The sequence below is a fragment of the Cricetulus griseus genome, chromosome 2, assembly GCF_003668045.3.
Source record: "Cricetulus griseus strain 17A/GY chromosome 2, alternate assembly CriGri-PICRH-1.0, whole genome shotgun sequence".
In the NCBI taxonomy this organism is placed as follows: domain Eukaryota; kingdom Metazoa; phylum Chordata; class Mammalia; order Rodentia; family Cricetidae; genus Cricetulus; species Cricetulus griseus.
Window position 1 is genome coordinate 162,726,183 of NC_048595.1, and position 13,012 is coordinate 162,739,194.

At 48.8% G+C, this 13,012-nt stretch overlaps 1 protein-coding gene across 1 annotated transcript in view; it reads right to left on the bottom strand.

The window, feature by feature from the left end:
• Nucleotides 1–220: 220 nt before the first annotated feature.
• The window catches only part of St8sia5 (ST8 alpha-N-acetyl-neuraminide alpha-2,8-sialyltransferase 5), a 57,224-nt gene continuing 44,432 nt past the window's right edge, over nucleotides 221–13,012 (bottom strand). Inside the window, exons 4-8 of the mRNA XM_027397943.2 lie at nucleotides 10,378–10,464; nucleotides 6,874–7,018; nucleotides 3,880–3,992; nucleotides 2,364–2,456; nucleotides 221–689 (exon numbers count right to left, since the gene is read on the bottom strand). Of these exons, the coding sequence (XP_027253744.1) occupies nucleotides 221–689; nucleotides 2,364–2,456; nucleotides 3,880–3,992; nucleotides 6,874–7,018; nucleotides 10,378–10,464 (907 nt within the window). The remainder of the gene's footprint in view (nucleotides 690–2,363; nucleotides 2,457–3,879; nucleotides 3,993–6,873; nucleotides 7,019–10,377; nucleotides 10,465–13,012) is intronic.

A 13,012-nucleotide genomic window follows, 5' to 3' on the forward strand; every position in this document is an offset into this window, starting at 1 on the left:
GAAATGTGCTTATGAGGTCCCGACCTTGGAGAGCGGCCCAGCAGCTAAATGGAGGCACAGGATGGAAAAATCAGGATAGAGCTGACTTTGCATGGGTTCTGTCCATGTCTTCCTCCCCAGGACCCAAACACAAACCCTAAAACCTTAGGGGGCAACAATGGCAGGGCCAGGGAACCCTGAAGGGAGACAGATGGGAACTGAGACACCTGTGATGGACCTGTCAGCCATAATTGCAGGTGCCTGTGTGTACTTGGAGGATGCCGCGGCTATGCAAGTGAAGGAAGGCGAAGATCTCAGAGGGCATGGCATGGAAGCCGGGCTTGGGCTTGACGTTGTCGTAGTAGTGGTGCGTGATGTGGAAGCCTGAGGGGTTCATGGGGAAGGCCCAGAAGCCGAACAGGTGCACCTCCTCACAGAGCTCCAGCGCCGCGGTGACCAGGATGAGGCCAGTGCTGATTCTCTTTGCGCGCACACCCAGGCTGACCCAGTAGCGAGACACACTTGACAGGTAGAGCGGGTGGAAGAAGTAGACTTGCTGCTGTGACCCGAAGTCATCCAGCAGGTACTTGACGCGGAAGGACACGAGGGTATTGCGGACGGTGTAGAACGCGGGCAGCAGCACCGAGGCATTCTTGTATATCTGCAGCACATTGAAGAAGGGCCTCCGCCATTTCTCCAGCTTGTGGAACCTGCAGGGTGGCAGAGTGAGCAGCAGCAAACCCTGTGCATCCTCGCAGCCCACCCTCCCCATCTCATTCCCTGCCTCAGCCCCGCCCTCTCCGACCCCCTCACCTCACTCTAACACCACCCCAACCCCTCACCTTCCACCTTTCACCCCTTCCCCTCTGGACTCACAAAGCTTCCTAGCTTCCCCTCTTCTGCTTCCCTTTCCCACCTTTACATATTTATTATTTGTTTGCTTGCTTGCTTGCTTGCTTGGTTATTCACAGAGGGGAACATGTGCCACAGAGCATACGTATGGAGGTCAGAGGACAGCCTGCCAGAATTTCTCCTTCTATCATGTGGCCCCTTGCTGTAGAATACCACAACTGTGTTATTGTACACTGCGAAGAAGTATCACTCCGGTTGCTTTAATAAACAACCGAATGGCCAGTAGCTAGGCAGGATTTCTAGGCACAGAAGATGCTGGAAAGAGAAGGGTGGAGTGCATGGAGGTGAGGAGGAAGCATGACATGTTGGAGATGAGGCAACAAGCCATGCGCCTCAGGGCAGCACATAGATGAACAGGAATTGGTTAATTTAAGTTTTAAGAGCTAGCTTAAAGCAAGTGTAAGCTATTGGCCAAGCTTTCATATTAATAATAAGTCTCCATGTCATGATTTGGGAGCTGGCTGGTGGGACAGAGAAAGACTCGATACAGGCCCTGGAGATTGAACTCACGTTGTCAAAATGAGCAACCAGAACCTTTACCCAGTGATCCATCTCATGGCTCCCAGGAACATGTCCTTTCGTGAAGATATTTTGCTTTGGCAAATGGGCACAGGAAAGGAGAAAATATGGGCTGAATTACTAGTGTGGGGCTACAGAGAGACAACTTAGAAGATGAGGGCAGACAACAAAGGCACAGAGGCTGTGGCTGGGTCATGGAGCCTCACATCACTCCCCTGCTGTTTTCCCTAAGATTGGGAGTGGCTGTCTGACCCAGCCTTCCGGCCCAGCTAGGCCTCTCCTTGGTATCTTGGCTTCTGCCTCCATGTCCTTTTCTGTGACCATCTGTCCCTCTGCAGATGGTCTGCTTTCTGAAGGCTCCTGGCTATTGGTATCTGATGTAGTCTAGCAGCTCCTCTCCTTCTCCAGTCCCTCTTACCCACACTCTAGCTAGGCTGACTATGTGCAGCTTTGGGGTTTCATTGCACTAGATCCTGCAGACCTCTCGGACAGACCCACAGAGAGCAGCCAAGTGAGAGCTGAGATCTTTGCATAATCATACCCCCATATCTGGACACGGCCTGCCCCCAGCCCACCTGAAGGGTCCCCAACCACCTCTAGGTAACAGTTGCTCAGACCTGCACTGCCCAAAAGAAACACAATACAGATCCCGTGTATTGAATTAATAAGAAATGAGGGAAGCTATTAAAATAATTTTCATATTTTATTTAACCAAATATAAAAATACTGTCAGTTTAGCATGTGATTAATGTAAAAATCAACAAGATGTGTTAACTCCCTTTGTATTAAATCTTTGACACCCAATGAGTGCTTCCTGTAGACAGTTGGCACATCTCCATCAGGACCAATCATATTCCCAGTACCCAGTGCCCAGTATCCAGTGCCCAATAGTTGTAGGTGACTGGTGGCCATCAAAAAAGAGCACTGACCGGTCTAGAAAGAGGACTACTGACCTGTCAATGATAATGCTGGGGTTCACGGTGACTACATCTGTCTTCTCTCCCACATCTGTGGCATACTTCCCTGAGATGGGGGGCAGGTTGCACCTGCAGAGAGACAGCCTCACATAGTTAGGTGGTCAGTCATCTTCAGATGGCTGGGAGTGGGAAGGGGAAGGAAAGGATGTGGTTATAGGTCAGAGAGAAGCCAAGGGCTCCAGCTGGGCAGAACATCTACGGCTGGCTAAAGCAAAGGTCCTTCAGCTCTTTATCAGAAACAGAACAGCAAAAAATCCTCCAATCTTGGTCTCACTGAAGTTACAACTATGGAGATATTGAAACTATCACCATAAAAACATGTCCTTGAAAGCTGTGGTCATCTCTGGGTCTCTGGAATTAAGCAGAGAGGTACGGAGGAATCTCATTGTCTGGGGACTCGAGGCTACTCTGAGGAAGTTTGAGCTAAGGGTAGAAATTAGCAAAAGTCAGCTGGCAGAAGTTCCAAATACCTGTGGGATATTCAAAGACACCTTTGGAAGTGTGACACTGAGGTACAAAGTTGCAGAAGTGTGTGTCGTGTGACCTGCTAGGAATGTGGGGTTGCCATGGCAACAAACCCCTAAGACTGGGTAACATGTGCCTTAATTAGCAGAAGGGACACTGCAGCTGAGAATATGCTAAGGGTCCTGAGATAGGAAGGCAACTCTGGATTATCCAGGTGGTTCAGGGAAATCATAGGAGCCTTTCAAAGAACATTGATGACAAGGAAGGTGCTTTAGTCTGCTAGTCAGAGGAACAGAACAGATAGATAGATAGATAGATAGATAGATAGATAGATAGATAATAGATACATAGATAGATAGATAGATTTTATTAGAATGGCTTACAGGTTGTGGTCCAGCTAGCCTTGAGAGAGACCTGAGAGACCCCAAGAAACATTGTGGCAGCTTCTTCATGTAACCATGTTTCTTGGGGTCTTGCCAAATTAGCATAAATTCAGAACCAGTATCCCATAGACCTGGAAAAATCTGATTGTTTCCTTTCCCCCAGTGTACAGTTACCCCTGTAAAAGGCCACAGGAGCCTTACAAGGAAAGGAAGGATCCCCACATTGAAAAGAGGGGCATGCCACATAAGAAATGAGAAAGGCAAAGACCCCTCTCCAGCTCAGTTAGAGCCTGGCTGAGGTCACAGGCATCCCTCCTCCCGCCAGTATTCGTGGAAAGGTACAGCCCACGTAGGGAGCGGAGGGGGGGGGGCTTTGGGTTCACTGTCAGTTCTGCAGGGAGGTTAGTTTTAGGGTCTCCGGTCCAGAATACCATTAGCTCTTCACATGTCCCAACTCCATTTTGAAAACTAGAAACTAGGACCCCAGAGTCCAACAACCTGTTTAAAGGTATAGGGCTAGAGGGCTAAGAGGTCCCCAAATCATGAAACTGTGCTTCAGGCGGCAGCAGTGCACAGGAACGGGGCAGTGTGGGGGACGGACTCAGAGAGGAGGGCCATGCAGGCAGCAGGTGCCTCTCCCTCACCGGAAGACAAAGTCGGCACTGTTGATCTCCTTCCCGCAGCCGCTGTCCTTCAGGATGCCTCCGTTGCCCACCACAGCACACTTCTTAAACTGGGATCGGTAGTAGGGCATTTCCTGGAAAGGTGCATACGCAGCGGTGTCACAGCCAATGCCACCCCATCTTCGTCTTAGGTTCTACCCCCGCCCAAAACATATCCCCTCTATAAGCTCTACCCAACAAGGCAGCCTTGTCTGGAATGTGAGAGAAATGAGGAGGAGGAGGCAGAACAGACTTGCTACATTGGGTAACTCCTGCCATTGCTGTCTGCAGGCCTGCTTTGCCCCCAGCACCCACCAGCCAACCGTTCGCTGAAGGTACCACACTGCATCAGGAATCGGACTCAATCAAAAGGAACTGTCATGGCCCTCTGTGGCACACTTGAGTCTGTGACCCACTTTCCCTGTGAGGACAGGTCCAGGGTACCAAGACAGGGGTCTCAAAATCAATAGGGGGAGAGACAGAAAGAGTTGCAGTAGTCTTAGAAAAGTCATTGGGGGTTTCTTGCGTTTCTCTTGAATATGTCCTAAACATGTGTAAATCAAGAACTGTCTGGAAACAGCCATTTCTAGGCTCCTTCCAAATAGCAAAGAATCATAACCTCTGGGTAGGCAAGCTAACCCTTTAAAACCCCAGAGAGACTGCTATGCTAAGGGAAGCTGCTGTGTGCCACTACTCAAGGGCTGGAAAATCATAGCCATGGGCCATATCTAGTCTACCCCCTGTTTTTGTATGGCCAGCAAACTCTGAGTAACATTTATATTTTTAAATGATCTAAAGCCACTCAAATAAGACGTGTGGCATGTCTTTCTGATGTCTGTGCCACTGAGATGAAGACTCCTTCTTTAGTTTACTCATGATCATGACCACTTTCATGCTGGACCATAGTAGCAAGTGGTTATGATGTGACTTACAAGGCTATTTACTGTCTGGTCCTTTACAGAGAAAGTTGTGAAAACCCTGCTGTAGCTCCTGACCTCAGCAACTCATGCCCTGGCTTTCCAAGGACCCGCCGGTCAGCCCAGGCTACATCACATGCTTCTGTGACCTGCTTAAGATGAAAGTTTATCTGGTACCCACCTTGAAAGGCTCACCTAGTGAAGGTGGCTCATCACCAGCACTGTGCTGTACCTTCAGTTCATTCCCTGAGCCCAAATCTTGCCAGATCACTCTGGTACCAGCAATAGGACATACAGAGAGACTCTGGTTTTATCTTGTTAGCACCTCTCCTGACCCGATAAAACATGCAGAGAATCCCAGAGCTCTCCTTGCAGAACATAGCTATGAATACACCCTTGCCACCCGCCTCTCTGCCAAAGCCACACCACCCCAACATCACACAACCCTCCCCCTCCCCAAGCCAGCCAAAAGTACAAGTTCTGCATTCCTTTCATCAAGAGTCCAGAATTTGGATCTGCACCAGCTATCAACCTTGGTGATCTGAATGGGTCATGGATGGGGACCCCTTACTCTGTAGCTCATGGGCAGGGAGCTACTATGCTATCACTGAGCAGCCCACCTTCATACAACATCTCTGATATCGCAGATGCATTATGAGCAACCAAACCTATGACTGTTCTGAATCCCAGTGTCATAAATAGACACTGGGACTCTACTCTTTCTTTTTTTGGTTTTTTGAGACAGGGTTTCTCTGTGTAGCATTGGCGCCTCTCCTGTCACTTGCTCTGTAGACCAGGCTGGCTTCAAACTCACAGAGATCCACCTGCCCACACTGAGACCCTAAAGAGAGAAAAAGATCACCCAAATGCTTCACCAACAACTGGCCAGGTGAGATGTGCCTACAGGAACAATAATGGCAAGTCTGTTGTGGAGACAACTAACCATGTTCTAACTGGAACTGAGTCCCACTGCACAGAAGAGGATTCACATCTCATACTACAAACTTGGTCAAAAGCTCATGGCTGGGGAGGTCTGAAGGCCTAGTGAGGAATCTATAGCTGTTGATATACTAAATGGACATGATCTGCCTATCAAATTGCCTTCAAGTGTCAGGGCCAGCTTTGCACAGAGACACTTCTTTTGTGGTGGGCAATGTGTGAAGCTACTTTTGCAGTGGGCAGTGTGTGTAGTTGCAGATATTAATAACTAGACAAAGTGCTGATAAAAAGTGACAATTTATGGCCATACATAAAGGGGACATTACACATCACCTTCTCCAAGGCACAGGGTACGTTGTGGAAAGGACAGAGGGCACAATAGGACAAGGTGGAGTGTGGTGGAATGCTGTCTGGGCATCTGGGCAAGGCTTGATGGTGGCACTCTTGAATTCACAGTAGCCATGATTACCACGCAAGATTGGACCAGTCAACTTGCTGTTATGGAATGGGCATGGGCTTATGAGCCCCAGCTCTCCCTGAGGATCTATAGGTAATTAAAGGTTGCTAGGGAGGCAGAGACATTTTCTTCAGTGGTGTGCTCATGAGGAAGTTGCCCATGTTCCTGGAAGCATCCCCAGTGGAACCCATTGAGTTACTGAAGGAAAAAGGATGAGAGGGGACTAGTTGGGAAGGGGAAGGGCACGTGAAGGGAACAAGAGAAGGTGGCGGTGATGGGAGTGGTAGGAATATGATCAAAATACTTATAGCCATGTGTGAAATGGCATAATAAAATCAATAGCTATGTGTAAACAATACATGATAAGAAAAGGCATTCTTACACAATGACCCCAAGGTCATGTGATGTAGCTGACGTTCAAGCCCGACTCTGTCCTGGGCCTGCTTTCTGATGTTCATATGCCTTGTGTGTGCTTTTCTCTTGTGCCTCCCTCGGGTGAATGATCAAGCACTAATTAATCCCTCTCCTAGATAGCTGTGGAATGCCCTCAGCACACAATGGCAGAGGCAGAATTGTAACCTCTTTTTGCCCCCAAATCATATAAACCACAGCTAGTTGGCATTGACCACCAGCTCCCTCCCAGACCACATGTTGGGGGCGCACCTTGGGAAACATACGGAAGATCTCCTGATCGATGTGATAGAAGCCACTGGAGTCCACCTCATACCTGAGATTCGTCTCTACTGGAGTGTTCTTCTGGGTGGTGAAGAGAAAGCCAGGGGCATTGCAGCACCTGGACAAGGTGGACCTGCTAGGCACAGAGACAGGGGTGACATTGGGCCGAGCATAGAGGGGACCCCTCCCTTTCCATCCCACTCCTTTTCATACTCACCTCCTTCCCACCCCCTCAGCAGCCTCCCGACACCGGGGCCTTTCTGTCTCTCTAGGGCCCAGATTAGTTAGCTGCCTACTAGAAAGCTCCAGCTGCCATATGTCCCCGTGATGGCTACGGCACAGACTAACCACATATAAATCACCTGCTGTTAGTTCTTGGTGCCTTGTTGCCAGGTGGCTTTCTACCGTCAGCTATAAAACATGTGCACCCCTTAAAAGTGTCCACCAGGCACGGTTTGATCTCTTGCTTCTCTTGCCTCTCTTATTCCTGTTGTTTCTTCCTGTTTCTTTCTTTGTCTGTCTGTCTCCCTCTCACCTCCCCCAATAAACCTTTTGCTCTAACTCAGTTGTGCATGGCATGTCTACTTAGTGGCATTCATTGGCAGTGCCCACCACAAGAACTCACTTCACCTTTCTTTTGGGTTTTTTTTATTTTGTTTTGTTTTTCAAGATAAGTTTTCTCTGGGTAGCCCTGGCTATCCTGGAACTGGCTCTTGTAGACCAGGCTGGCCTTGAACTCACAGAGATCCACCTGCCTCTGCTTCCCAAGTGCTGGGATTAAAGGCGTGCACCACCACTGCCTGGTCCTTTCTTTATTATTATTTTTCATTTTTATCATTATCCCTGCCTTCTTAGGCTGGAAGGAAAGCCAGATACCAGGCCCTGCACTGCTTTAAACCTCACATAGCACTCAGCATGGGCTTGTTCAAATCACTCTGTGCCAGCCGTGCCTTGAACCATGCCTATTCAGTGACAGCAAGACTCCCCCCACCCCCAGAATTCACTGCTCCAGGAAATGCTCTTCAAACCCCTGCAATTCATCCAGCAACCTGAAGCCAGAGCTCTTTGGGGGTCTCAGCTCCTATGACCAACACTCAACAAGGATCTCCCCTTATCACACAAAACCAAGGCCTGTGTGGGTCACCAAATGTGTCACACCAGTCATTCAGAAACTGGTTTAGGGAGAGGGCAGAGCCAGATTAGGGACACTGGGTTGGTACCAGATGCCTTCCTGCAGAAAGTGGAACATGGTTCCTGAGAGACAGTTCAGGGATTCAGTATAGAAAGAAAAGGAGGGGGGAAGAGGGAGGGAAAAAGGGAGGGAGGAAGGGAGGGAGGAAGAAGTGTCCTGACATTTTTGTCTCTGAAACACTCAAAGCGGAGCTGCAGAGGGATTAAAGCTCAGACACTAGATTAAAAGAAAAAACAAAAAACAAAAAACAAAAAACAAAAAAAAAAAAAAAAACAGGACTACTGCAACAACCTGCTTTTCTCTCTGCTCCAGGATTTTCCAAGAAGCCTTTTGAAAGGGTGAGATCCTGGTCAATCTTACCCCCTGTTGGGAAACTTAATAGGCTCTGGCTGTGGCCCTGGGCACAAATAACTGCCTCCTTGAGTTAGACTGGCATATTCACAGCTCCAGGATCAATCCCCTGCAGTGTCCAGGGAGCCCTGGGGAATGGACCTCCATCCATACAGAGCCCTGTGATGACCTGGACAAAGCCCTGTAATCACACACACACACACACACACACACACACACACACACACACACACACACACACACACACACACACGTAGGAGGCATCTGGAGTATACACAGCTCCAGGCCCAAAGCTCTCAGGGTCCAGGCAGCCTTGGGGGATGGACCACCCTCTCCATACAGCCACATGACGACCAGGAGCAGGTTTAAGAGGAGGTCTGGAGTGTTCTCATGAGCTCTGAGGTGGAAATATGAGTTGGCACTTAGCATCCAGAGGCCTGGACTCTGTTTTCTGCTCTGTGGCCAGCAGCTGTGGGCCTCAGTAGGGTGTCTTTCCACTCTGGGTCTCAGTTTCTTCATGTATAAAATGTAGAGGTGGCTGTTCTGTTACTGACCCTCTATCATTTGGTGCCTCCAACTTGTCTGAGCCAAAAGGCTAAATGTAAAGGTTAAATGACTTTTTATGATTTCACATCTTGCTGAGAAATCTTCACTAGGGAACCAGACTGGCTGCTAGTCACAGAGTAGTGAAGAATTGGATTTTAGAATCAACTTCCATGTGTTCAAGCCTCCCCTGCCCTGAGGACATCTAGAAGGAAGAGCATGAAGTCATACTTCAGGGGTGCAGATCCTGGGTCTGTTCGGCATGCTCTGGCACTTTGCCCAGGCCCACTAAAACATTCCAGGCAGTCATGTCTCCTCCAACCGGGGCTAGGATTCTGCAGCTTCATTGAGGCTTCTCATGCCTGCTCACTGGAACTCATATCAAATACTTAAAAGTGTGCTGCTTCATGCTACTATTCCCTCACACCTGTCAACTCAGCACTTAGGAGTTAGGGGCAGGATTAGGAGTTTGAAGCCAGCCTAGGCCACACAGTTAGACCCTGTCCAGAGAGAGAAAGAGTGAGGAAGGTAAGAGGAGAAGGGAGGAGGCAAGAGGAGATAATGAAAAGGGGGGTGGGAGAAGGGCACAGCAGAGCAAACTGCCCGGCCTAGAATCACCACAAACTGAAAGAAAGTATTGATAAAGAAAATACAAGTGCTTGGTGATACCCACTCTCTACAGCCACCTGTGTAGGATTCCTTCCTGTCAGTAGCTCCTCAGTACATTTAAACTTGAACCCGAGTGACTGATACCCAGTGTAGACAACAGCTGCCAGGACCACATCAATTTCCTAGTGTGAAGTCTACCTGCCCTGGAATGATACCGAAAGCTGGCAAGAGGCTAACAGTGGAGAAAACCCCAAAGCACATCACTAAAGGAAAAGCATTTTTGGATGCCTCGCTTCTGCTTGGTTCACTTGAGAACTGGAAATATAGCTACTGCTTCTCCCAGAACTTACTATCTGTTAATTGTGGTTAGAGAGCAATTCAAACACTCAATACCAGGCTGGGACATCAGACAGAAGCACAATAAACATAGGGTCTCCAGGAAGGTGGGTAGAGCCACTGTCCCAGGATCAGGAGGTGGGAACAATGAGACTGTAAGGGCTATGGAAGAACCCTAAGCAAATAGCTCACTCCTTGGAGCCTGAGTGCTCCAAGGAGTGCACACCAGCACTGAGCTAGATGTGACAGCCCAACCTTGTAAGGCTACGGCAAAGACCACAGCAAAGCAGGGAGGCCACTAGCTGACCAGGTGCTGGCCTCGCCACTGCTCATATTCCTAAGGCCCTTAGGGCCAGCTCCAGGTGGGTGCCCACTGAAAAGCCAGTGTTACAGATAATGGCTATCTGAAGAGGTGGAAGTGGGGACCCATACCACGAGGGGAGACAGAGGACAATGCATACTTGAACAAGCTGGCTTCGGAACTGTCCATTGCCCACTTGCATATCTGGAGGCTCTTCCATCTGTCAAACAGGTCAGACTGCTTCACCCTGTGGGAGCAGTGGACAGAGCGCAGATGAGGTCAGATTGCACCATGTGTGTCATCCCTGTTTCCAAAGATCTGTCGCTCCCCATCCCCTCCTCTCCTTCTCCCCTCCCCCCCTCCTCTGTGTCTGTCATATCAGCAGCTGGTATGCTACTTCCCTTTTTCTTGATGTGAGGTTAACTCCCCAGGGAAATGCAGAAACCCAAGAGCTGCCCTTTGTGTGCAAACTGTACAGAGTCAGCCATCCCTTAGCCAACCAGCCACTGTCCTCTATTCTAATCTTTCCTGGACTAGGCATCAGACCTGAGCCTTAGAGTCAGCTCAAATTATTCAAACTAGCTGATCCTAAGCTAAGCTACCAAAGATCTCACCCAAGCTTGCCCTTCACTCTCACCTCTGGCAGGCATGGAACTCCACCCTACCCCACATGGTATGGCCCTGAATGTGTGACATGTTTCCTGTTTGTAGGAATCTGCAGGTATAAAGCCTCCCAGGTCCAGTTGTGGCAGTGCACACCTCTAATCCCAACACTCAGGAGACTATGCAGTCAAAGCTAGCCTGAACTACACAGTGAGTTTGAGGCCAGCCTGCACTAGAAAATGGGACCCTGTAACAACAACAAAAACCCCACACACTCACTAAAAATCCTTCTTAGTCACTCCACATCTGTGTGCCTTAACTACTCTCACCCGGAGCAAGTCAACCTTTCCCATATGCTTTCCCTCAAAGGCTAGCACCATCCTCTTAGAAGCCACAGTCTACAAAGGAAACAAGACCACTTCCAAATCAGAACACCTGCCCACACCCTGCACTGTGCAGGCCTCCCAACCATGGCACCCCCTCTCCAAGTGTAGGTCAAGAGAAGAGAGTTTTGAACCTCTCTGAAAAACTCCAGGTCTTAGAATGCTGGCTCTTCCCAGGCACAGTCAGGAAAGGGGGACAATGTCTAAATAGAGGTGATTCTCCCTTGCACTGAAACCCACAAAAGAATTAGTATATAAATTATAAATTAATCATTACATATTTATAGTAGTACATTCTGATAAAGTCTCGGTACAGGTAAATGTAGACACTTGATAAATGTGGTTGGTTTGTTGAATGAATGAGTGAATGAACTAAATCAAAACTGAAAATGAAGGAGCTGAGTGTTGTGGTTGCACACACTTGTTACCTCAGCAATTGGAAGTCTGACATAAGAGGTTTTCAGGTTTGAACACAGCATCTTCCTAAGTGATTGGAGATCCCAGAACAACAATGAAGACATGTTGGAAAGAAATATATACGGCCTTGTCTGGGGGTGATAAATGCTACAAAGAAAAGCAGAGCAAAGGACTAGGGACATGACTGTCAGAAGGAGTTTCTCAAGGTGGGGAGCCTTGAACCGAATCTTGAAATAACGTACATGTGAGTCACGTGAGTATATGGGGAACGTGTAGCTCAGTCAGAGTATCAAGACCCTGAGGCAGGAGCATGCTTGGTAGTTAAAGAAAGGAGCCCTCTCCTTCTTCAGAAAGCAAGCTGACCTTGCAGCTTTCCCAAACTTCCCACAGCATCCCCATCCCCCTCAGCCCACTGGACATCAGAGAGTAGGTGCTGTCACACTCAACACCCTGCCTCACCCACCACTCCTCTCCCCTTACTCCCTACAATTCACAGCCCCTAGAGCATGATCCACTACTGACTCGAATACTTCTGAGAAACCCAGCTCTGCTAACACTCCAGGCCAGGGGCCCAAAGTTTGACTGTTCCCAGCATTCAGACCTAATTCTGAATGTTTCCTGTGCCCTTGTCATATCCTGGACCAAGGTCAGTGCTAGACACCCAGCCTTAAATCCTGGCTCCATCCCCAATGCACAACTTGACCTGGGTAAGTTTAATCTCTAGGAAGACTTGGCTGTTTTGTGGGATGGCTCTTGCACCCTCGGCCCTGCCCATCTCAAAGGTTGTTCCAGAGAGCAAATGGGGTCATGTGTATAAAAGTGTACTGGGTTGCTGTACTGATGCAGAGCCATCCTCACCTTGAAGATGAAGGCTGACCCAAACCATCTCTCCTTTCTCTGGAGGCATCACTGACATTCCAGAAGAGAAAAAAATCATTCTATCTTGCCAGGATAAACAGAATGACAGAGAGTGGTGTCTCTGTGGAAAACAACTCTCAACAGGTCCACAGAAAGAAGAGGTTCTGAGTCAAGGAGCCCCCCCCCCCATTTTTACGGCAGGGGCATGGCCGTAAAAATGAGAATCAGTTGTAAGTGATCATGAGCCATCAAGGAGGGGCTGGAGCTTAATGTTAGAGTACATGCCTAGACCTCTTTCCCTCCCCATCCCCACCAGTTCTGAAGAAAAAGCAAAATAAAGAAACAAAACCACCCAGTCCAATCCACACCCCTGCAGCTTCCCCAAAAGAATCTTTGATGTCAGATGAAGGGAGCAAAATGGGGGAAATCAAACAACCCTTCCTTTCCAAAGCCCATAGTGTTCCCAGTTAAGGACATGAGCATTCTGCAGCACGTCTTAAACAGCTTCAGACACAGCACCCCTAGCAGCCTCTA